We start from the raw sequence: 25,351 nt of genomic DNA, 5'->3' as shown, positions 1-25,351 counted from the left end.
ATCAAAACTGAATAAAATATTTGAAGTGCAGTCACACCATAGATTTGTATAATGGCATTCTGATATTAGCAGTTTTATTTTCAGTCCCCTTCATAATGATCTCCAACACAGATTTCACCTTTTTCACCATTATCCCCTAGGAAATTGGTCCCTTCTAGGGGATCAAATGCCTCTTCCTCAGAGTGATTCCTTCCTTCCCAGAGAGCCTCACTCCTATTTTGTGTTCATCGCAAACAGCAGTGTTTCCATTCTGCTACAATTCAGTTTCCACGGAAACCTATGTGATTTGTCTCATTATTCGATATGGCTGTAATCAATTTAAATGGAACGGAAAAGTAAAAAACTATGCAGAAAATAATGTTGATTACTTATATAACATTTACAGACCTAAAATACAATCATAGTGAATACCACTCATATTCACTTGTGTTATTTCCGTTCCTGACCTCCGACGAACATGCACACTGTGGCAAATTTTTGCTCCCATTTCCATATCTGAGGGAATTATCCAACATCCATTCCCTGGCTACCACTGCCATGTTCCCAAAGGCTTCATACACCAACCCACTGCCTCTCTCAACTTCTACATTTCATCTACCTTACCCTTGAGGAACAAATGTTTTCCCCAAGGACCAAGAACATATTGCATGGAGAAAGCATTCATGACTTCTACCCAGTAAGATTCAGTACAATACTCTGCATACCCCACACACCTCAGCTGGCTTTCTACCTGCCTGCTCTATATTTATTGAATTAATTTACTTTGAGCTTGAGATCTGTTAGGTAAAAAAGCGGGGGGCTAGTCTGCCCTGGCCTCTTCACCCGATTCCAAATTCATTTGTCCCTGGAGTGCCCCTCTTGTTTATATGCAGCCCCCACGTCACTAGTATGCCTTAGATTGAATGCATTGTTTTACTTATTATTTAAAGTCCAATCAGAAAGTGGTATATAAAAGTGTTAAATAATAGGTAACTAAATACACATGGGACGCGGGTGGTGCTGTGGTCTAAACCACTGAGTCTAGGGCTTGCCGATGGGAAGGTCGGGGTGAGCTCCTGTTGCTCAGTCCCAGCTCTTGCCAACCTAGCAGTTCAAAAGCACGTCAAAGTGCAGGTAGATAAATAGGTAAATCTGGCAGGAAGGTAAACGGCGTTTCCGTGCGCTGCTCTGGTTCGCCAGAAGCGGCTTAGTCATGCTGGCCACATGACCCAGAAAACTGTCTGCGGACAAACATTGGCTCCCTCGGCCAGTAAAGCAAGATGAGCGCCGCAACCCCAGAGTCGTTCGCCACTGGACTTAACTGTCAGGGGTCCTTTACCTTTACATACACATTCACTTTATGTAAGTCACAGTACTGTACTCTTTTGGGCACAGAAATTTCCTTAAAATTTAGTGATTTCCTTAAAATGGAAGCTTTGGGGTACAATCTTATCTACATTTACCTAGGAATAAGTCTAACTGAATTCAGCAGGATTTGCTTCTTAAAAGACATACACGGGATTCCATTGTCAGTTCCTTTTCTATAAGCAGGTACAGGAATAGCAGCTTCATGTGAACAAAGAAACACCAGATCAACTCCGCAAACCAAGAAATTTTGCATAAAAGAACAGAGAAAAATATTACTTTTTAAAAAATCAATCTGTGAAAAAATTAAAACGAGCAAACTTTAGATGAGAAGTTTATAAGAGAGATTAACAAATCTGGATTCGAGTATTTCCAGCTCACATATATGCAGCCCAATGCTATTATGCATGTTAGCTCAGAAAAAAAGTCTCACCGAGTTCAATAGAGCTTCCATTAAAGTGTGTACAGTTTTGCAGCCTTAAATCAATTTTGCAATAGTAATATAAATAAATAAGTTAAGGCTTACTTGGTTTATTTGCAATTTGTGTGTTGACTTCCAGTTTTATAAATTGTGCCTTTTTTAAAAATAAAGTCTCAGTTTTCACTTTAGCTTTTACTTTGTTTGCCTTTTTAAAAAATCTTAAGATATCCACCACCCCCAAAAAGACGACACAGCATTCTGGGTTTCGAGTCATCTGAACAGATCCAGTTCAGAAGATTCACTTTACCGCATATTGGTTGCCATAAGAAGAAATGTAACACCTGGAGGCTTGACCTTTCACAGACTAAAAAAAATGGTGGTGGATATTTCTGAAGAACACAATAACTGTTGTGTGTAAATATAGATCTTTCAGGCTGATGTGACATCATATTGGGGATATGGGTTGTTGTTTTTTCAAAAGCTTCTTTTGCAAAACTGTGCATAAATCTGCATTTCTCGTCGCTTGCCCCACACTTCTCTTCCCGTCCCACATACTACCTCTGGGGCAATTTTGCAATTCTGTACAAAATACCCAAAGAGCATGCAAAACGAGCATTTAATAATAATAGTAAATAATAATAGAAGCCAGTTGAGATACCCTGAGGTTCATTATCTTCCTTGTTGGCACACAAAAGCAGTCCTGCACACTGGCCCTGGGATGTCAATGGCCGTGTCTTGACTCTTAACTCAAAATGCACTCAGTCATTCTCTTATGCCAACTGACTCCCCCACACCTTCTCCCCTCTGACTCTTAATACCCACCCCCCTTTTCCTCAGATCTCCTTCTTCCCCAGCCCCCAGCCCCGCCACACGCACACTGACACACAACTTTTAAATGCCTGCCCACTTTTGCTAATGTCTGCTTTGCCGTCCAGAGTATTAGAAACCCCACTGTCACTGGCGAGGGGATTAAAGTCGGACTGGAGGGGGGGGGGCGCTGACCTTATGATAGATCCCCTGGAAATAAAAGGCCACCCCTACCTTCCCGACTCTCCAGACTCCTTTCCTCTGGGAATGCCTGGGTTTGTCAATCGCCTTGGGGTTGCCAAGTTCATTTCACTGCCCAAAGTTCACCAACAGGAAGAAAGTCTCTCTTCCAAGCCTGCGTTTGGAGTTTCGAGCAGCTGGAGGTGGGGGGCGGGGGTGGCATTTCGGCAGGCACAGGAAAAGCCCGATAGTTAATGAGGAGGAGCGGGGAAGAGTGGAAAGGGGGGGGGGGTGAAAAAAAGAAAAGAAAGGGAGGAGAAGGAGGAGGAAAGGAATGGGGAGGGGGGAAACTCTCGCCTTGCAAGCAAGGGAAGGCGGTGCCCACGTTGCACATACTAACTTGTAGATCTCCAACGTCAGGGCGAGTGAAATAGGATCCCTTCAGATGCCAGAAAGGGCCTTGCCCACAAGATCCTCCCTAGATTTCACCCCTCACCGCCCACCCCCGGCCTGGGCACTGCAGTGAGAGCAAAACGGGGGGGGGGGGAGCGATAAAGTCTTGTCTGCCCCGCCTGGCAGGAGACGTTCCTTATTCTGAGCAATGAAGCACACGGGTCAAGGGTAAAGCTCTGCCTTCTCTTCTTACCGAGCCTCAGCCTCGGAATGTGAGCGAATCATCAGAGACGAGAGCACCTCTGAGCATGTGCATGGTTTCAGCCGGGATTCGGCGTTAGAACGTTGCCCTGGAATGCCCGCAGGAATGAGATGAATGATAGTGTCTCTGGGCATGTGCAATATAAATCCCTCCCCTCCTTCACTCACACATGCTGCCTGTGTTTAGAATCGGTTTGCAGACCAAGGACAGAAAACGCCGCACGTTTAAGGAAACTTTGCCCCCTTTAGACATACAAAATAGGCTAGACCAGATACTGCTCCTGAGCAGGTGGAAAGTGTTTTTCCCTTAGCACAATTAATACGTGCACCCACCTCCCATGCTTCTGGAAACAGAGTGGAAGGTTTCCGGCCAGACAAAGAGGCGAGCTCAGCCCTGAAACTTGGAGTAATTCTGAAGAAGCGTGTCTCTAACCATGTAAAGAACAAGGTAGCATTGAAGGAACACAACTTGGCTTCCAATTTGGAGGGCACTTCCTTTGCAAATTAAGCAACTGGCAGAAAGGATGCACTTCGGTTCAAAGTACCGAATGTTGCTGATATTCACTGTGTTTTTATTCTTACTGATATTTTGGTAGCTTGGGTTTTGCTGTATTTAAGGCTATAAAGTTCAGTATTTTATTCTGGCTGCACTCAGCCTTGGGATCGTTTTTCGATGAAGGGCCCTTTAGAAATACTGTATTTGGAATGGATGCATTTTGCCTCAGGCTAATCTCTTTCACAGGGTTTATCCGCAAGCACATCTTAATAACACTTCTGGCATTATAATGCTTCAGGTGAAAAGGTTGGGGGGGGAGTTAAAGAATGCAAGGGTGTGATCTTTGCTTAGTTTTTGCTTAGGTAGGGAATGTGTGTTTGGCAGTAATATTTCAGATTGCTCGTATGGTCATTAAATGCTCCTCCATGCAAAGAAACCCACAAAAGCTTCCTGCACATACTCTCATTTGGAAAGACCAAAGTAGGGAAAAGGTCAGGCTCGATCTCTTTTCCCTGACATAATGTTCTATGTGAAAAGTGTGTGTGTGTGAAGTATATATATGTGTGTGTGCAATTGCTTGAGTCCTCAGCTACTGTTGTACTGCTCACACTCTGGTTTAACTGAGGTTTACCAGCTCTGTCAAACTAGGGTGGGGTATAAAAATATCTTCCTGGGGTGTGTGCTCAGCATACAAGGAGGAAAACCACATTACTGAAACTTTTAACTTTTAACTATTTTAGTTTAGTCTGATGCTGCAGGACTGATATAGGAGAAAAACTGAAGCAAAGAAAGAAACAGAACTTCTTTTACCAACCTTTTTCAAAAAATGGGCCTATTTCTGTTGGTTCTTTCAGGTTACAGACAAAACTCTTTGTTCTTACAGCTTTTCCAGATTAAAGCACTCACTTGAAAGCTCCCATATTTTCACACTGATAGAAGCTGGTTATAATATTGCCAGGTACTGCCAAATGGCACAAAGGCATTGGAGAGGCAAATTTTAAATACGTACATGATTTGCTCAGCCAAGTGAGATATTGATTTAGTTTTCCCTAATTTTAGCATTTTCCGTTCATTTGCGTGTTTGTACTGTAACAGCTCCCATGAATGCTGAGATACAGAATAAAATTGGGCATATAAATTCAGGGCAGAATTCTATGTTTCAAAATGGGCTTGTTCTTTCCACATGTAAAACACATTCACAGGAAAAAGCAAAAACAAATACTTGCAGGAGAAGCCTATGTGATGAAGATACCAACAAATTTGAAACTACACGACTTTGAAACAAGGCTGTGGAGGCCTGCTAATTAGCTGAACTATCCTAAACCACAGAGCCTAGGGCTTACCGATCAGAAGGTCGGCGGTTCAAATCCCCGTGACAGGGTGAGCTCCTGTTGCTCGGTCCCTGCTCCTGCCAACCTAGCAGTTCGAAAGCATATCAAAGTGCAAGTAAATAAATAGGTACCGCTCCGGCGGGAAGGTAAACGGCGTTTCCGTGCGCTGCTCTGGTTCGCCAGAAGCGGCTTAGTCATGCTGGCCACATGACCTGGAAGCTTTACGCCAGCTCCCTCGGCCAATAAAGCGAGATGAGTGCCGCAACCCCAGAGTCATCCGCAACTGGACCTAACGGTCAGGGGTCCCTTTACCTTTATCCTAACTTGGGAGGAACAGTGAGCCCATCGCCATATCTGAAGTCCTGCAACCTTGCATCATCCAGGATGGAAGTTGGGGGGAATTCTGCCCCCCAATGACCGGTCCTAATCTCCCCTTCTCTGGCAGACAGAAATAAAACTACACACTATCCTTCCCTTTTCCCAGCCATGTATGTCAGTTAATTATATTGGACACAAAGCAACAGGCTTCACTTCCATGCTTCCGAGAAACGTTTGGCTGTTGGAAAGAGAGTACAGGACTAGACGGACCATGATCTGATTCCAGGAAGGTGATTTCTATGTTCTTCTGAGCATGAGGAACCTACAGCCCTCCAGAGTGTTACCTGACTCCCAACTTCCATCAGCCCCTCTCAGCATGGCTGATGAGTCAGGGATGATAAGGGATGTAGACCAGAACAGGGCCACCAGTTAACCCATTCCAACTATATAAACACCCATCTCTACAGCAAGGAAGGGAAACCTTTGAGCCCATGCCCTGATGTTCCTGGACTGCAACTCCCATCATCCCCTGGCATTGACCATGCTGGCTAGGGCTGATGGGTATAGAGTCCAACAACACCTGGAGGGCCAAAACTTTCCCCACAACAACCTTTCCCCAACATTGCACCCTCAAGATGTTTCGGACTTCAACTCCCAACACTTAGAAGTTGTAGCCCACTGGCTGGAGTTGATGGAAATTATAGTCCAAAACATCTGGAGCGCCCTGGGATGGCAAAGGCTCGTCTTTAAGCATGAGTCTGCATAAGCAACCAGCAGGCTAATTTGCGTAAGGTTCTCAAACTCTGCAATTCTATGATTCTAAACAAAAGCAGGGGTGGAGATGGTGGAATTTTCAAGTTGTGTGACAGCTGAAGTGACAAGCAGAAGCTATGCCCTACATGCAGATTGGTGATTATTGGGGTGGGGGGGCACCTTTTGTTATGCAAAGCAACTGGCAGGATTGAGTTTGAGGCAGAAAAAAACAGCACAAACTCTTTCTCTTCCTCTTCTCCCACTGAAAATCCTCTCCAACCCTGTTGCTTTTAGATAGGTATCGTGGTAGATGGCACCAGAGCCTGCCCGCACAATGTGCTCCAGTGTGTCCACAGTTGGATTTACTTCCCTTTTACAGATTTTCCCTGGATTGGGGGGAAAACAGAGTTTACTGCTGAAAAACTGCAGGCTGCCCACTAAATACGGAGAATGCCATGTGAACAATGCCTTGGAAAAAAATCCAGCTCGGAATCTATATCAAACTCCTGTGTGGATGAAGCCTAAGATAATGGAAGGCAGGCAAAGTTATTATCAATATTTGTTCAATTAGCAGCAGCGATTAGACCTGCTTAAAGGCAAGGTGCTGATGACCTGTTCAGGGTTAAGCATCAGACTCTAGATCCATCCTCTTCCCTCCTCCAACAGTCTGCAGCTGCTTCAGCTGGACTGGGGAAGCTGTCCCTCTCTAACCAAGTCTGTTTCTAGGTTTCATGCACACTAGCTTTGGCTCCTGGGAGAGTACACATAATTTGCGGCTATAATTTATCCTCTAGGAAAAAGGATTTTCCAGGCCTTTGTGGGGGACGTAGGGAAGGTTATGTGGTTGGCTACTTCCCCAATTTCTTTTATTTTATTCTGTAGGCCTGCAGTTTGCCTAGCTTCATTACAGATCCTAGGACAGGCACCTTTACTGCACCTTGCCAACAGTTTCCTTGATCATCTGTTTATTGGACCATGATTGCCAGGACTATATAGATTAACAGAAAGAAATGATCTTGCTTCTCCCTCCCCCTTCTTCTTTTCCAAGTCTGTGCAAATATAGAACCTTTCTCTTCCATAGCCTGCCTGGTGTCAGCTGCTCGCCAAATCACCTGCCAATCATCCTGGTTTCCTCTCCCCCCTGCCTTTTTGGCTCATACTCTGTTCCATTACCACCATTTACCTTGTGCTGATCTCTCTCCTGCCTCTCTTTCTCTTTTCCTGTTTCCACCATTTTCCTTGGCAGCAGCTGCCTTTGGGAGTGCATTGAAGCCAACCTACCTTTAAGCTGCATTAAAGGCCTAGTACATATACAGTGATACCTCTGGTTATGAACTTAATTCGTTCCAGAGGTCCGTTCTTAACCTGAAACCATTCTTAAACTGAGGTACCACTTTAGCTAATGGGGCCTCCTGCTGCTGCCGCCGCACCGCCACTGCACGATTTCTGTTCTCATCCTGAGGTAAAGTTCTTAACCTGAGGTACTACTTCTGGGTTAGCGGAGTCTGTAACCCGAAGTGTTTGTAACCTGAGGTGTTTGTAACCTGAGGTACCACTATACTAGGAATTGGACGGAATGACTGTCTGACTGACTGACAGCCAGTACAGTTGCAACTGATCAAGGCAGCAGGGCTAAAAACAAACCAGGGCCTCTCAGTTTTGCATAACTAATAACTTTGTGGAACTCTGAGCTTTTGGTCACATAAAACATGACTTGACAAGGGTGAGCTATCTCTCCCCCCCAAAAAAAATCCAGTTGCAAATGGCACTGAAACAGATTCTGCTACCGTTCCAGGCAAGTGTTAATTTCTCCAAAGTGGGATGCTAGGGTTCAAGTTGGGCTAATAAACCATATCCTCTTACTTGGAAATCCTTCGCCTCAATCCCAGATTAGAGAGTTGGGGTGCGATGGGGGTGGGGAGAAGAGATGCTTTTATTAAGGCACTCTGTATATGCTCTTCTCTAAATTACAAGTTCTTGTGTTTTTCTTCTGGCACTGAAAACAGGTTTCAAGTTTGTTCTAGCTGTATGATCTCACCACATCGTATTTGCTAGAGAGGATAAGATATGTGTAGGGCACTATACAATAGTGTAGGTGAATTGTACAGTATGTTTCTTTCTACACAGTGTTGCTGTATAGCAGGAGTGGCAACAACTGATTGAAGTATGGAGAACAGCTGGAAAATGGTTTCTCTGCAGCAGTGGATAGAAGAGCAGAAGCCTTAAGTATTCCCTTTACAAGCCTGAAAAACTTTATCTAGAGATGAAAATTAAACCCTGGTTACAGACCTCAGATAAGGTTAGTGCAATTTTTGCAGGATGCCCTCTTTTTTTCTTTTCACCAGCCATTTACAGTGCAAGCCAAAGAATATTTATTCAGAAATAAGTCCAAATAATGTTTACTGAGAAATAGGTCCCTCTGGACTTCTATGGAGTTTACTCCCCACCCAGTTAAGTGTGTTCAGGATTTCACTGTCCGTATTCTAATAGTTAAATCCTTTACAGTTTTCAAATAGGAAGCAGAAGAGAATTGTGACATAGGGTTTTTCATACTAGCGATTTTCTCTGGTATTGGAAGCTCATTTGTTCATCCCAAACTGTGGCATTCCCATGGTGCCCCATGTGCTGGAAATACTTCCACTACAATTGCTGCAAAATAATTTTAGGGGCGATCTTACAGTTGCACCACTGCCTCACCTGGGATAATAAAGGAATGTTTGCTGGAGTTGTTGATGACTGTGTGTAATCCCTCCTCTCCCCTCCACCACTATTTTGTTCTGAAAGAGTGAAACTGACAACACTCCCCACTATTCACCACAGTAGGCAAACTGACCCATGACACTGGCATCCATTTCATCAGGATTCTCCAGTCTTGCACTAAGGCAGCAGTGGCGGGAGTGGGAGGGAAAGCCTTATCATTTTCACCATGTGTACATCAGCACTGGCATGCAGTGATTAACAAGTGCTGGTGAAATCAACAGTGCTTCTCCCTATCTCTGTACAGTGATTAGAGAAGCCTGGGTAAAACCAATAAAACTTGACAGTTTCCCTGGGGGTTCTGAAGGCTAGAGAAGGGAGGGTATCTTCTTAATTTCATCTATGTCCAGAAAAACAAGGAAGAGTCTTGTGGCACCTGAAAAGATTCTGGGCTGTTTTGGCTGCAAAAGAGCAACACAGTTATTATCCTGCTGTAAATCTATGTCTGGATACGAGTTTATGATGCTGGAACACCAAGGGAGAAGCTCCATGTTGAAAACAGCTTGCTGCGTCATCTTTTTATGTTGTCCTGCCCTCAAGATATTTCTCTCTCACACTCTCTGGGATGCTTTTAATAGTGTTACACCAAACCCCTACAACAGGCATAGGCAAACTCCGGCCCTCCAGATGTTTAGGACTACAATTCCCATCATCCCTAGCTAACAGAACCAGTGGTCAGGGATGATGGGAATTGTAGTCCCAAACATCTGGAGGGCCAGAGTTCACCTATGCCTGCCCTACAACCTTAGACCTGCAATCTTCAACTGGTTGGGTTGGGGCCCACTCACTGGGTTGCGGCTTAACCTAAGGTGGGTCACAATAGAAGCACAACCACAACCACCACACAAATATATGCTAAAAACAATAATTAAGAAATGGGGCCCCAATCGCATCTGTGGGCTAGTGGTGGGTCCTTTGTCTGAAAAGCCTTAGACTGTGGAGAATATAGTGCTACTTTATTCCTTGTAGGTGTTGGGCTGTTTTTGCCTGCAGAATTCAGCCAGCCCCTCAGCCTCATCTTTAATAAAGGGGTCTCTGACCTTTTGGGGCCCATGGGCACATTTGTGAGAGGCTTCTTACCAGCCTAATTTCAGAATGGAGACTGGCGTGAGAGAGAGGACCCTGTGGGCACCAGGGAAGGCCTCTGCTTTTGCATGTTTGTCATTTATCTGATCTATAGGGTTCCTTCTTTCCTCATCTCGGACCATCTGAAAGCACTGCAGAATCCCAACCCTCCTCTTTTTGCTCCATTCCCAGCTCAGGCTTCGAGGTGTTGCAGATCCACACATGGGGACTGGATAGATGTGTGGCCCTTACTTCTTAACTGTCACCATTATGCAATCAGATCCTGGAGTTCCAGGGAGGCTGCTTCACTGTTTGAGTGCAAGTGTTAATATAGACAAATACAGCTGTGTTTTTTGAAACAGGGGGAGAAAAAGAGAGATAGGCCTAGTACCGGCAGAGATGGAGAGAGAGCTACTGTAACTGTCCTTCCAAAGGACTGCTTTCCTCTTTGCAAAGGAACTGGATAGTGTGCAATTGCCATTGAACATTACTTGTGTTATTGGGGGGGGGGGGGTAGTGGTTTTTTGGTAAGTGTGTTGTTGTCATCTGGAAGTAACTTCAGGAAGAACTTTAAATTGTCCAGATGCTGAATTCTGGGACCAGTAATAATTTTGGAACGCAAGAACAAAGAATTGTAGAATACGCAGGCACTGGATATGCCTTTGTGTTTGATCTGATCTGCTTGTAATTAGAAAGGCTGAAGGTTTAAAGACATATTATAGACATATTAATATCTTTTTGCTGTTCACTCCCACCCCAGGTTGCACAGCAATTAACATTTTATTTTCTTCTTTTCTTACCTTCTTTGGTTTCTCGTGGTGGGAAACATGCTTCTCTTGAGTAGGTGACGCCGACCGGCTCCTTCTTCCAGCAATGAAAGAGCCACCTCCGGAATGGCGCGATGTCTTCTGGAGGCAAATGGGAAGTTGGGGCAGGCGATGGATGAGGATGGAGGGATGGGAAAGGAGCAGAAAAGAAAAGAAAATAAGAGCAAATAGGAAGAACGGTCCCCCTTGCTCGATCTTGGCTTGATGGTTTAGAATAACCTCTTTCATCTCAGATGTCTCCACTGACATTATTTTTGCACAGCAGGTTGCAAGACCCAGGTTCCTCAAAGGCATCAGAGCTCATTTTCAGCCAGTGGGGCTATGAACTCATTTTAGGGCACTTCCAGACAGACTGTTTATTAAACATTGGTCCTGATATGTTTGTAGGGAGATCAGACAGCATTGGCTATTTTATGAACCTTCCTTCTGATTTGTTTGTAGGGTGGCTGGACGATGCTGCCTCAAAGCAAGTGTTACCCCACACTTTCCACTGCATTTTCCCTGTCACTTTCCTTACTGCAAAAAGTCTGATCCTGTGAGGAAGCAGGTTTATTGCAAAAGAGCTCCAAATCAGCTAATTAGAGGTACCAGTCAGCTACTCTGAAGATCAGGGAAGTGGTCCTCCAGGTGAGGGTGCTTAACCCTTCCCCTTCCATGTTCTTTCTTTCCCCAAGGGAAACAGCACACACCCAGGGCCCCTCCAGAGTGTGTTTTATTGTGGGTGTATTCTGCAACACATTTGTGACATAATGATAGTGCATTAGTGGTGGATTAATTACACTTTATTAGTTGTTTTGCTGTGCTTCCCCAAAGCTACCACATTTACCGCAATCTGGAGGAGTTGTTCCACAACCAAAGAAGGACAAAAAACCCCAAAACGTTTGTGGTCATGGTTATAGGATTCCAGCAGGAAGTTACAGGAAATGTGTTGATTGGAAATGAAGCAGTATGGCTGCCCCAAAACTTCTGCAGGCACAAGCAGTATTGAAAGCGGGATCTCATATAACCGCCATGACAGCATCATGAGCACAAATCATCAGGAATGTGTAATAAAAAGGACGCCTGGAGGGGCCCTGAAACGACTGTTAGCTCCTAATGCTGCTATTCTTTTTTTCCATCTGATGAGGTGAATAGGAGCACAATTTTTATTGGGGGTGGGGAGGAATGGGATGGAAGAGTTAAGAACACTCTCTCCAAGAATGCCGTTCCCCTATCCTGATCTTCAAAGCAATTGCCTGGGGCTGCTAATTACTACCAAATTAAAATGAGACGTTCTAATTACATCACGTCTAGTTTGGCCCTCAGTTCCCTGGTCTAAACTTATGGATCAGAGGCAGATCTACTAAGAGGAAAAATAAGGTGGCAGATTTTGAGTAGCAGAGTGAGACAGATATGACCCCTGATATGTGGTCCACTGGCAATTCTCCTGAATAAGCTTAATTGAAACTGATGGGAGCTACACCCCCTCTCCACCTTCTGTATATTTTTCAACCAGATGAGTGCTAGAGAACTTCCTGGCAGATTTAGTGGAAGGTGTGGGTGCCATTTGGATTTTCTGCCTAAGCTTCCAAACAGTGTTAAAGCCAGCATCCATAGACAGTAGTCCAAGGTGCCTTCTGCCAGGACTAAACAATTTGTGCAAGTTAACCTGCTGGCAAGGAAAGCCTTTTCCTTAGCCCCAGTGAAATGGCGTCTCTCTGCACAAACTTGGGACTGCACTTCCTTTTGCTATCACTTCTCAGATTCCATCTCCCTGGCTTGGAAACTTAATCTATTGCTGGGGCTGAGCCCAGGCTCCAGGTGTGCCCTGGGAGCGGCTTCTGCGTACCTACCTCACTGGGCTGTCAAAAAGACAAAGAAGATAAGCAATTGCAAAAGCAAATTTGCTCGCTGCTATATAAACAGTTATTAATACTAAAGGTGAAAAAATGAAAATGAAACTGTGTTGTTGTCTCCTGCCAGCCACAAGAAAAGCTCTCAAGGTTGGCAAACAGCCAAACCTTTGCTTCAGGTAATCAGCAAAGCACTGCACATCACCATGATTAACAAAAAGCAGGGTGTAGAGTTCTCTAGTTTGGCTTTGGGGAAGGGGCTGGTGTTATTAATCACTGAAGGTGGCAGTGCTGATAAATGCTCATGACTTTCTGATAGCTCTAGTTCCTGTCAGCTTGCCTTGGGCCCTTCCCTTCCCACCTTCCATTTGGGGCATCCAATGAACCAGGGTCATCTCAGCATTTGACATTCCTGGGTGCTGCTGTGGGTGCCGCCTCACTATCAAATACATATTTGCATAAATAGGCTGTAGCCTCTTTCTTTAAAACACACACACACAGACAGCACCTCCTGTAAAATGTCAACATTTGTCACATCTCTTTGGGATGAAAAGCAACTCACTGATTCAAGCATTCAACACATAGATCTGCCCATTCACTGAAATTATTCTGGTTGCTTCAGCCCATGCAAATCCATTTGGACACTATCAGGCGGAGGGTCTTTTCTGTGGTGGGACCCAGCCTTTGGAATCAACTCCTCCTAGACATCAGACAAGCACTGACCCTAACTGGTTTTAGGAGCTTCTGAAAGACTCATTATTTTCTTAGGCATTTGCTGCCATTACTTCCTAGCTTTCAGTATTTGTAGAGTTGCACGCCATCTCAATCTCCGAGCGATGCAAGATTCCAGGGGCTCCAGGCGGCTTACCCACATGATTAGGGCAGCTGTGATTTTTTACTTACAGATCTGCCCCATTCCATTAGAAAGCCCAGAGCTGGACCACCCCACAATGGGAGGAACCATGTGCTTTAAATGTATGGTTGATGCACACTTAAGGCAAGAGGCAAACACGAAGGATGCAGTGGTGGTGATTCAGGTAGATGAATATGGCTGGAACGGGAATGTAAATGCATCCCGATCTACCAGAGGTGAATCAGGTTTTGCAGTCTCCGTGCAACTTATGCTGCCCAAAACCTGTTGGACAAAATGCATGTGTGTGTACTATCACTGGAAGCAAAGCCTTTATATTATTTTTTAAAAACCTATTGTTTACCCTTGCTACATAGGGTTGAAGCGATTTAGGGCTTTATAGGTCAGTCAAAACCATTTACTGTCAACTAATAGTCCAGCACCTGCAACCTTTCCTTTAAAACCAGGTGCCATTGGCCATGGCCTCTGCTGTAGCTGCAACCCCATCACTCTCCTTTGTTGGAATAGGGGGTGTCTCTCTTCTTCATTGTTTCATTTGCTATTTTGTGAGTGAACACCTGGGTGCACCTGAAAACCGAAAACAGAGTCAGACCACTGGGCCCAGCTAGTCCAGTGCTGCTTACTTGGGTGGTGACTTTTCACACTGAAGTCAGTGTATGTTTAGAACAGTATACAGCATTCCTCCCCAGCACCACTGACTGACAAATCTTCCATCCTCTAGGTGCCAGGGACTGAACCAGGGGTATTTTATAAACAAAGTGTGTTCTTTACCATGCTTTTGGATTTGGAATAAAACTATCTATTTTTTGTTGTTGCTCAATCCTAGCACCTACTCTGTGCTTTTGGGTTTTGATGATGACAAGGGACTCACCATTTTATTGAAGTGGTACTTGCAGTAGCCACAGTATTTCACATTGTCGACTTCCAAGACTTCTTCTTCACACAGGAGCCCAGCCATCTGAGCACTGAAACATAGAAACAAGGTGGTTGTGTGAGCCGAGCCCAGGGCAGAGGGACCAGAGCAGCCAGGTTCCCCCCTCTTTCTGTACCAAGCACAGAAGCTTATTGCTCTCCTGCTCTATTGTTAGCTTCTCAGAATGGGCAAATAAAACCATTAGGATAAATGATCTACTCCGGGGGTGAGGAACCTCGGGCTCAAGGGCCAAACCCCTCTATCTGGTCCTTGGGACTCTCCTCAGGCCTCAGGCCTCTGCAGCCACATCCCCTACTTCAAGGAGGGTATGAAGTAGGGGTGGTGAGAAGTGTGGCCTGGGGACAAGTGAGTCCCAAGGGCCAGACAGAGAGGGCTGGGGGCCGCATTTGGCCCCCAGGCTTGAGGTTCCCTACTCCTGGTTTGTATGGTTTGAGTTCATGTGTGGATGGTGATCTTGACAAACCTTTGGATAAATGGCACAGCCAAAGCTCAGTTCTTTGAAGTGTTATGACTGCTGGGGTGAGGGAACAGATACCGGTATTTATTTTTGTGCATTATCTATTTCTTTAGGGGGGGAAACCATAAAGACATCAACAATATGTCCACGTGGCTCTCATAAAATAGTACGTGAAAAACGTTTAAAATGGATTGAAGAGGGAAGATAAGGCAGGCAGGAAGGAAGGCAACCGAGAAGGTTCAAAGTTTCAGCAGGAAGCAACCAAAGAATCTGTGAAGTCCCTCATCGTAACTCACTCACGCAGGCTTATCTCATGACTATGAATCCAAAACCGAATCCAAAAATTGGTGGGTTTAGAAACAGGGACCAGGGAGGAAGGAAGTGACCATTAAACAGACACAATCATGGACTCACCAGGTGACATGGAAGGCTTGCCGACAGCCGTGACGGTTGCAAGTCATGCAAGCTCCAGAGGCTGCTTTGCTCTCCCTGCCCTGCTCTTCACAGATGTAGCAAGTCTGCAACAATAGGAGGCACAACATAGACGGTGTGCATTACACACTGTGATGAGCATACTGTGAGAGCCAAAAATGTACCTGATTGTTTTTGGGGTGACAACAACTTGTCAGCAGATAAATTTAAAAAGCATAGAAGAGCACAGGAGATGGGGAAATAAAAATAGGACAGTCCTCTCTGGAAGAGGCAGAAACGGGATGCTGAGGGAAAGCATTGTACGTGCATGTCTCTTTTACCTTGCTGAACCGGTCGTGGGGTACATACTGGAGGACGATTGGCTCCATGGTGAGAACATTAGCAAATTGCACCTCAGGGATGTACAGAGCGCAGACGACATGGGCCCAGCCTAAGTGAAGGACAAGACAACAATAGTATAGGTGGAAAGGCACAGAGAGGCTTGAATCAGGCAAACATAGAGTAATTGGCTTCTGTCTCCAGTGGGAGGCAGCAGTGGGGTGGGACTGGGAGAGACCTTTAGGAGACTCAGTTTTCACTGTGGAAATAAACTTGTATACCTCAGATCCCTGGTGAAGGCTAACCTTGCAATGCCCTTCAATACAAATACAAACAAATCTTTCCATGTTGAAAGCTGAGAGAAGGGTTCTGGCCTTAACCTCTCCCTGACATGAAGTTTTCTATGTGTAGAAAATAAAAAAGGGTGGTTGGTGGTATACAAAGGAGCATTCAGTCCTGCAAGTCCCCACGTGTGGTCACAAGTTGCATAGCCCAGACACAGGCTTATCACCTCAGTGAAAATTAGGCCAGCATCCATAGCATTCCCAAGACCACTAAATGACCACATTTCCTTTCCCACACACCCCTAATCATCTTTTCCTCAATAGTAGCTCTAATATAACCATTATGGTTTTGTGTGTGTGTGTGTGTGTGTGTGTGTGTGTGTGTGTAAGGCTGCAATTTTGTGGCGAGAAACTATTTTCCTATGTTTAAGAACGTAAGAATAGCCCTGCTGAATCAGGCAAGTGGCCATGCTATTCCAGCATCATGTTCTCACTGTGGCAAGCCAAATGCCTATGGGAAGCTCACAAGCAGGAGCTGAGCGCAACCGCACTCTCCGACAATTGGAGACAGAAGAAAAACATTATGGTTAGAAACCATTGCTAGGTTTCCCCCCGCATAAATTTGTCTAATCTTGTTTTAAAGTGATCCAAGTTGGTAGCCATCACTACCCCATCTTGTGGCTGGAAGGGGTTGGGGGCCTACTGAGGCCTGGGCCTGAGAAGAGGCCTATCATCCCCATCTTGGCTCTCACTTCACTGGGCACCACACCAAGGCAGGATACGTGCAGCCATAGTTCCTTGAAAAGGGCCTCCCTCCCCACACCATACAAGGGTCCGTGGTAACCTGGAGTCAGCCCTGACTGGTTTGTGTCAGCATTTGGGTCGAAAACCTTAAAGGCTGCGGCCTGCAGGGCTACCATGAACTGGCTGCCTGGTCCTGCTATGTGAGAAAGCAGATATTCCATGAGGGACAGGGGAAGAGGAGTCTGTTTTTAAAAGCCTGGATTATATGAACAGCGGCTTCATGTTAAACCAGAAGGCAACACTGAAAACTTGGATGCATTTGTTCCTGTGATCTGAAGGGTTTTTAAACACACATGCAAGCAGGGTAATGCATATACGGCACAAGGCCTATCACATATTCAGTCACAGTAAATTAACTTTGCAGTCCCATTCACTGAAACTCCACACCACACTAGTGCTGATCCTCCAACTACTAGCGTGGTCAATTGTCAGGAATGATGGGAGTTCCAGGTTCCTCATCCCTCTGTCTCTCTATCCCCGCACTCAGTCTAGGACAGTGTTTCTCAACCTTGGATCTCCAGATGTTGTTGGACTCCAACTCCCATCATCTGGTCCTGCTAGCTAGGGATGATGGGAGTTGTAGTTCAACAACATCTGGGGACCCAAGGTTGAGAAAGGCTGTTCTAGGAGAAATCTGCTAGAGGTCCATGTTTTGGAGCTTCACCAGGGAACTTACATATGCACTAGCCATTAACCCAAAGTTACCCAAAAGTAAATAAGCATGCCCTCCTCAACTGAGTTCCTGTATAAATTCTGGGCTGCCCCTGCCACCTTACAATGGGATGCTCACCTCCATTATCAGTCCGCTTCAACGCTCCATCCTTGTGGGGACACAGCTCACACCTCTGAAAATTAAAGAGAAAGGTTAGGACTTCTATATAATAATGATAATACTTGAACATGTGTATAGAACACCCCAGATATTAGGCTACATACTAGGCTACATACACACCATGCATTTAAAGCACACACACCCAGAAAAAGAATTCTGGGAACTGAAGTTTACCTGTCACAGAGCTATGATTTCAAGCACCCTTAACAAACGACAGTTCCCAGGATTCTCTGCAGAGGTGCGTGCTTTAAATGTATGGTGTTTGCATCGTTGTTACCCTTACAACAAGCCAGTCGGGTTACCAATACAGTGGTACCTCGGGTTAAGAACTTAATTCGTTCTGGAGGTCTGTTCGTAACCTGAAGCACCATTTTAGCTAATGGGGCCTCCTGCTGCTGCTGCGCTGCTGCTGCATGATTTCTGTTCTCATTCTGAAGCAAAGTTCTTAACCCGAGATAATATTTCTGGGTTAGGGGAGTCTGTAACCTGAAGCGTATGTAACCCAAGGTACTACTGTATGACTGTCTCCCATATTGCAGTTGTTATTGGGGGTGGGGGAAGAATGGATTGTCTAAGGCTACCTGGTGAGATCATGGAAGAGCCTAGATTTGAACTGAAGGCATTCTTGTTCGTAGATTGATTGATTGATTGATTGATTGATTGGTTGATTGATTGATTTTGGCCATTACATAGGTATTTTCACTTGCATCAACCATGGCAATATGATGAACAATACAGGCAGTGCTGAGAACACACACACACACACACACACACACAAAATAAGACAGCTATAGAACAAGTGGAATTAATTTTAACAATTTGGATGAAATAACTTTATCCATGCCTTTTTTCTTTTTTTTCCACACCTCCAGCTCAACTTTTCCTGAAAGTTCCCATTGCCATATCATTGAGCAAATGGGTTATCTCTAATGGAATAATTTATCATTAACTGACAACAACAGTAATGAAGTCGTATAAACCATCTCCAGTTTTGTAAGCACTGTACACATATTTCCCCCCCAAAAAATGCCCCTGCCCACAGGCACATAACATAACAGACATGATGCAAAAGGAAAAAAGGAAGAGTGGGCGATGGATTGGGTCAGGCTGCTCTTACCCTTGGCATGATTTTTAAACTTAAAAAAGTCAGAAATCATTTGAGATGATGGGCAGTGGGCCCACGTGTGATATGCTGATGCGGCTTATGCTGTGGCCTATACTGCAAAGGCTAAATCTCTGCATATGGTATGTGAACTTTGGGAAAAGGTGGGTGAGGTTGGACTTTGGTTCCCTTTTGTTTCTATGGTTCTAGAACATCCAGTTTTGCCAGAGAGATAGCTCCTGCTCCACACTATCCCACTGAACTGGACTACTGGCAAATCCTGCTGCCACAGCTGCTGTTCTCAACACAAACCTCTTGCCTGGCAACTGGGGAGTTAGGAAAAAATCGAACCTTAGCAGGGCAGATTTGGAACATAAGGTCACCAGTTGCTGGCCCTCCATTCAATAATATAACAACACGGAACGCTTTCTAACACAACTAGGGAAGGAATTTTATCTTTTCCAATGCGAGCTTAACATGATCCACATCTCCTGGACTATTGTGCGGATCCTGTAGCTTTCTCACTTCCTGAATGTTCTGGTACAACTCTTGGTCCAAAAAAAAAGTATCAAAACATGAGAAAACACATTTAAAATATGTCTTTAAATATGCATTTATATGAGAATCTTCACACATATTTTTTTTAAAAAAAAACAACCTGTAGCAAAGCAGGTTTACGATGGAACATGTGCAGAAGCAACATGGATGGGAAATAGCCTGCATTAAAGGGGGTGACTGGTTCAGTTCCAAAGGTGGCTTCTCTGGAGATGTCTTTGCAGCAGCTTTTCACTAGACTCCATTTCCTGCATCACAGACTTTCCTGTCCAGAAGTTGCACTACACCCCTAAATTCAGATAACTCCTTGGTGCTCCATAGTGTCAAGGTGGTATATTGACCTCTGGTTTATTCAAGTGGCTGAGCCTTAATGAAAGGCGACCGGCTTTGCTCAAGTTAAAATGTGGGGCAGGGCTCACTGAGTTATTACTCCTGGGGGGCTCTCCCCTATCCTTTGGACCTGATCCTGGTTGCAAGGTGTCCTTCTGAAATTGCACGTGTGAACATATGCATAGTACCACATATGCATAGTATCACACCCAAAAAACCTACCCCACACAAGCTGGTTTGGACGGGGGAGGGGGGTCGCCACCAGCCACTGAAAGCAGCAGAGGAAAGTAACAGTGATGGGGGTGGGGAGGAAGAGGCAAGTGTCTCTCGGAAAGCTCTTTGGTGGGCTGCCTTTTGAGGGATGGAGGTCTAGGGATTCAGGCCTGCTACTGCAAAGGATGCACTTGGAACTCAGAGAGACAGAAGAAGAGCAGGCAGGGGGCCTTAACATTGGGAAATTTGCACTTGAAAAGGTCCCTCCATCCCTTTTGGATCAAAGCGCCTCTCCCACCACACTATTAGCAAAGCTCTGATCATTAGCAGGAAGGGTTAAACAGCTCTGCCAGCCAGCCGGCCCACCCACCCCTTGGAAGGCTTTAATATCCTTGCTGTAACATGACTGTTAAAGCCTTCACATGATTCCCCCCCCCACTTCCCTCCCTCCCTTTCCCACGAGTTGCCCTCCAGCCAGTCCGTCTCAAAGGGCCAGCCAGACAATTCCTTTACAAAGCAAACAGAGCTTTAGCACTTCCTTCATCTAATGGAGCACAGCATCCCCGAGGGGGCTTTGGGAATGCAAGGAAGAATGAGAATGAGTGTGTCATTCCTAAAATGAGGAGCAGCTGGGACTCGGCCCATCTGGACATTTGGAAGCTGTTTAGTCTCAGACATTTGGGATCCAGCTGCGGTTATACAGGGGCAAGCACTCTGCACATGCCCAGAGGCATTTGTGCATGTATTAACAGCTCTATATATTACATTGGCCAGGAATACAGGTGCTGGTATGACTGAGTCCTAGCACAAATTGAGCTCCGGGTTCAGTTTGAATTAGTGCTTGGCCCCAGAAACTATTGCCAACACATAGCTCCGGAAGAAATGAATATGTGTTCATTTGTGTGGCCATAACCAGCTTATGGCTGAGGACTTGTGGAACATGCAATTGCTGTGCCTCTAGGATTTCCGGGGGGGGGGTTATACCCAAGCAGCTGTGGGGCTAGAACTACCTGTACTGTCTGCAACCCACCCCCTCCCTGGCAAAACCTGCAGAAATCTTTGTGGAAACAGATCTTCACAAGTTCAGCTTACATCTCCAATGCTCTCACCTTCAAAGGAGGCCAGGCGTAACTTCCTACTTTTGAAAGCTGGGAATGGGTACCGAAGTACAGAATCCCAGAATCCCAAGACCTTGTATCACTTGAGAATGGTGTGCTTGTTTTTAAAAACATTACTTTCCACACAAAGAATCCACACAGAATTGACCCAAATCAAAGTAATCCAGCACCTTAAAAATTGAAAAAATTGAAATTTGAAAACCAACATAAAGAGATGTATGTATCTAGGGTTGCCATACGTCTGGTATTTCCCAGACATACCCGGAATACTGCCGACAGAAGCTGTGTCTAGCTGGAAATCGGCAAAATGTCCAGGGAAATCCAGATGTATGACAACCTATATCGGCAGTGCCATTTCTGGTGATTTTACTTTTAAAAAGCTCAAAAACGTACATTTTCACAACTTTGGCAAATAATAATAATAATCACTTTCTGAAATGGCAACCCTAGTATTGCTGTATGGAAGTATGCTAAGTGTCAGGTTATAAAAGGGCACACAAGGGTATGTACAGGAACACATGCAAATCATGGTTCACTATTTTTCTCTCCTAAAGCTCAAGCCTGGCTTTCTCCTGCTTTCACAAAGCATTTGACAAATTGGCCAGCAAACTGAATGGCGATTCAGTACCATTTTGCCATTTCTGCCATGCTTCAGGAAGGCTGGCTGACCTATTAAAAAAATTTAAGTGCCAGACAATAAATTCCCCTTTACTGAGTCAGACCATTATAGTCTATATAGACTATTCAGGAATTTTCTCTGGCCCAATCTCAATATTCTCAGGACTGAATCCAGGATCTTCTTCATCAGCAATGCAGAACCTGTGGCCATCTATATGTTGTTGGGTTCCAGCATCCATAAGTCACAGCCAGCATGGATGATTGATAGGGCAGATGGGAGTTGTAGTCCAAAAACTACAGGTTCCTGATCTAAATGCAAAAACTTTCTCTCTTCTGTATATCTACTCAGAAGCTAAAATTAATGGGCCTAACTGCATATCCCATCATACGTACTAAGGCAGGGGTCAATAACCCGCGGCTCTGGAGCCGCATGTGGCTCTTTTACACCTTTGCCGCGGCTCCGGGGCGGATACTAGCGAGGGGAGGAGGCGCATTGTGCGCCCCAACACTCCCCACTGTGGCGAGCGCTGTACTGGCTGTGACGTCGCATGGGGGCGGTGTGTGCGTTAGTCACGCACCGTCCCGACGTCACCTTCCCGCCCGCTGTCAGATCGCGGCTCCGGAGATATATTTGTTTTAAATGTCGCAATGGTTTTGCGGCCCCCAGGTTTTTTTTCTTCGGAAATGGGTCCAAGTGGCTCTTTTTGTCTTAAAGGTTGCAGACCCCTGTACTAAAGTAAAGGTAAAGGGACCCCTGACCATTAGGTCCAGTCGTGACCGACTCTGGGGTTGCGGCGCTCATCTCGCTTTATTGGCCGAGGGAGCCGTCATACACCTTGCAGGTCATGTGGCCAGCATGACTAAGCCGCTTCTGGCGAACCAGAGCAGCGCATGGAAATGCCGTTTACCTTCCCGCCAGAGCGGTACTTATTTATCTACTTGCACTTTGATGTGCTTTCGAACTGCTAGGTTGGCAGGAGCAGGGACCGAGCAACGGGAGCTCACCCTGTTGCAGGGATTTGAACTGCCAACCTTCTGATCGGCAAGTCCTAGGCTCTGTGGTTTAGACCACAGCGCCACCCACATCCCTAAATGACATTATATTCAATCCCCCTCTTTAAAAGCAGTGGGCAAGCAGAACCCATTTTTTAAATGTTGAAAAATTGCTTTGAGGGGCAAGGAATATTGACATCACCCATTTCCAGCCAATCAACACAGCACTGCAAATACACAGAACTGAATTCCCGCAACCTCAGTCTAGGAAAGAATATGATACATCTAAAAAGAACATGTGGTTAGTGAACTTGTACAAAAGGCTTAGTGCTTAAATTATGTACTTCTGTGCTTACTCAAAGACATGAAAGCTTCACAGGGTTTTTTTGTTTTTACGTATACACACACAGAGAGAGTGAGAGAGCACTTTGATAATGAATCAAGCTTTGCAAGAGTATCGGAAGTGATTACACATAATGTCAGCTTTTTTACACAAATCTATATACATCAGATCTAGCATGTGCAAACACTGTTAAAAACTCTCTCCATAGGCTAGGCCAGGGGTCAGCAAACTTTTTCAGCAGGGGGCCGGTCCACTGTCCCTCAAACCTTGTGGGGGGGCTGGACTATAGGGGGGGGGAATGAAGAAATTCCTATGCCCCACAAATAACCCAGAGATGCATTTTAAATAAAAGCACACATTCTACTCATGTAAAAACACCAGGCAGGCCCCACAAATAACCCAGAGATGCATTTTAAATAAAAGCGCACATTCTACTCATGTAAAAACATGCTGATTCCTGGACTGTCCGCGGGCCGGATTTAGAAGGCGATTGGGCCGAACCCTGCCCCTGGGCCTTAGTTTGCCTACCCATGAATGGAATGCAGTAAGTCTGAGGCACCAAATAACAGCTCCATAGGTTAATGAAAAAGAAAAGAGACCTCCCACAACTGCAGGAACAGGCTCTCAGGTGGACATCAGATTGCTCTTGCATTAGGATTACCTGAGCCACACACTCTGTTCCTCCACCCAATGTATGTTTAATCAAAATCCCTCCAGGGCACCTTATCATTTAACTAATGCTTCATCCCAAAAAACAAAATCTCATCAACAATGGTGTGTGGATCACGTTACTTAGTCATGTGACAAGCAGCAGATGGAACCAATTTTTATTTACTCAGAAGAAATCTGATCCACAGGATGCCTTGTCTGTGTGCATCTGTTTCTTCCAAGCTCAGTTGCTGCACCTCGCAAGGCTCCGCTGAACTGGGGGAAATGGGAAGTCACCCCAGCGATTATAACAAACAGAGCAGTCTTATTTTCACCCTTCCAAACAGAAGCAGCAGTTATGCCCGCTCTGCCACAATAGCTCAGGGCTCATCTCATCCACACTGCCGCTTGTCTCGTGTCTAGAAAGCACGAGTCTGCAGGGAATTATTTCGCTTATGCTGTGTTTTTGAGAAAGGAGTCTGAGCAGTTTTGCCCCACTGCTTTCCCCTGGAAAACCCACTCCCTGGCGCTAAATGAGAGCAAACGTCAATCTGGAGAAAACCCAACTGACATTTGCTCCCTTCAGAGGGTTTTCCCATTGGGAGCCTTTCTGACAGGCTGGGGGGGAAACAGCGTCTCAAATTCCTGGCAGAGGGCATCAAACTTCAAGGTGGCCGCTGAGGTTGCCATTTCAGGGTGCATAGACAGCGTCGTTATATAGTTTAGTCACTAAGTGGCACTGGACTTAGTTGTAGCCAGGTGGAGTCAGGTGTTTCTTATCAAAGAATCATAGAGTTGGAAGGGACCACGAGGGTCATCTACTCCAACCCCCTTGCAACACAGGGATCTTTTGCCCAGTGTGGGGCACGAACCCACAACCCTGAGATTAGGAGTCTCCTGCTCTACCGACTAAACTATCCCTTCTTGGTGTTATAAGGATTTGGAGAACTGGAACCCAAATAACCTTGATTTGTAACTGGGTTGGTTGCCCTTGTGGGCTGTTCTGTTTTTCTTTAAGGGAGACAATAAAGTTCTTATCTAGCTTCCTGACTTTGGTGTCTTCTGACCCCAGTGTTCTTCAACCTTAGGTCACCAGGTGTGAATAGACCAGGCACCCCCAAACTCAGCCCTCCATATGTTTTGGGACTACAACCCCCATCATCCCTCACCACTAGTCCTCTTAGCTAGGGATGATGGGAGTTGTAGGCCAAAAACATCTGGAGGGCCGAGTTTGGGGATGCCTGGAATAGACTGAAACTCCCATCATCCCCTGCCAGCATGGTCAATGGTCTAGGCAGCAGTGGCTGCCCACCAAAACTGATGGCGTAGAGCAGGCATAGGCAACCCCCAGCCCTCCAGATGTTTGGGACTACAATCCCCATCATCCCTAGCTAACAGGACCAGTGGTCAGGGATGATGGGAGTTGCAGTCCCGAACATCTGGACGGCCGGAGTTTGCCTATGCCTGGGGTAGTGTGTAGGGACCCTAAACAGCAGATGGATCCAGTGCTCTGGTCAGGTAAAGCCACCATCTTCCCTGCTAAGAGGACAACACTAAGATTAAGGAGAATTAAGCTGACAGGTAGTGCCACCCCTGGGGCTGGTTGTAAGGCAGGCAAGCAGGGGGCAGACTGAGGAGAGAATGAAGCTGGTGGGGCAGCCCCTCCCCCATTTGCCCTAATGAACCAGCCTCCACTAGGTCTGCTCAGCCTCCT

At 45.6% G+C, this 25,351-nt stretch overlaps 1 protein-coding gene across 13 annotated transcripts in view; it reads right to left on the bottom strand.

Annotated features, from left to right (window-relative positions):
• Positions 1 to 25,351, bottom strand: part of MLLT6 (MLLT6, PHD finger containing) — an 86,299-nt gene that overhangs the window by 41,344 nt on the left and 19,604 nt on the right. For 8 of the 13 annotated variants that reach the window (XM_083408526.1, XM_083408533.1, XM_083408530.1 and 5 more), the window contains exons 3-7: positions 17,676 to 17,730; positions 15,800 to 15,909; positions 15,462 to 15,565; positions 14,528 to 14,621; positions 10,927 to 11,031 (exon numbers count right to left, since the gene is read on the bottom strand). In XM_083408526.1, coding sequence (XP_083264652.1) covers positions 10,927 to 11,031; positions 14,528 to 14,621; positions 15,462 to 15,565; positions 15,800 to 15,909; positions 17,676 to 17,730 — 468 coding nt within the window. Of the gene's footprint in view, positions 1 to 10,926; positions 11,035 to 14,527; positions 14,622 to 15,461; positions 15,566 to 15,799; positions 15,910 to 17,675; positions 17,731 to 25,351 lie in introns of all 13 variants that reach the window. The other 5 variants (XM_083408521.1, XM_083408532.1, XM_083408528.1 and 2 more) reach the window with 1 other exon arrangement.

The sequence above is a fragment of the Podarcis tiliguerta genome, assembly GCF_965153285.1.
Source record: "Podarcis tiliguerta genome assembly, chromosome: 13".
NCBI classification, from domain to species: Eukaryota; Metazoa; Chordata; class Lepidosauria; order Squamata; family Lacertidae; genus Podarcis; species Podarcis tiliguerta.
Note: the sequence above shows the minus strand (reverse complement) of the source record. Positions and strands in the feature narration are given on the sequence as shown.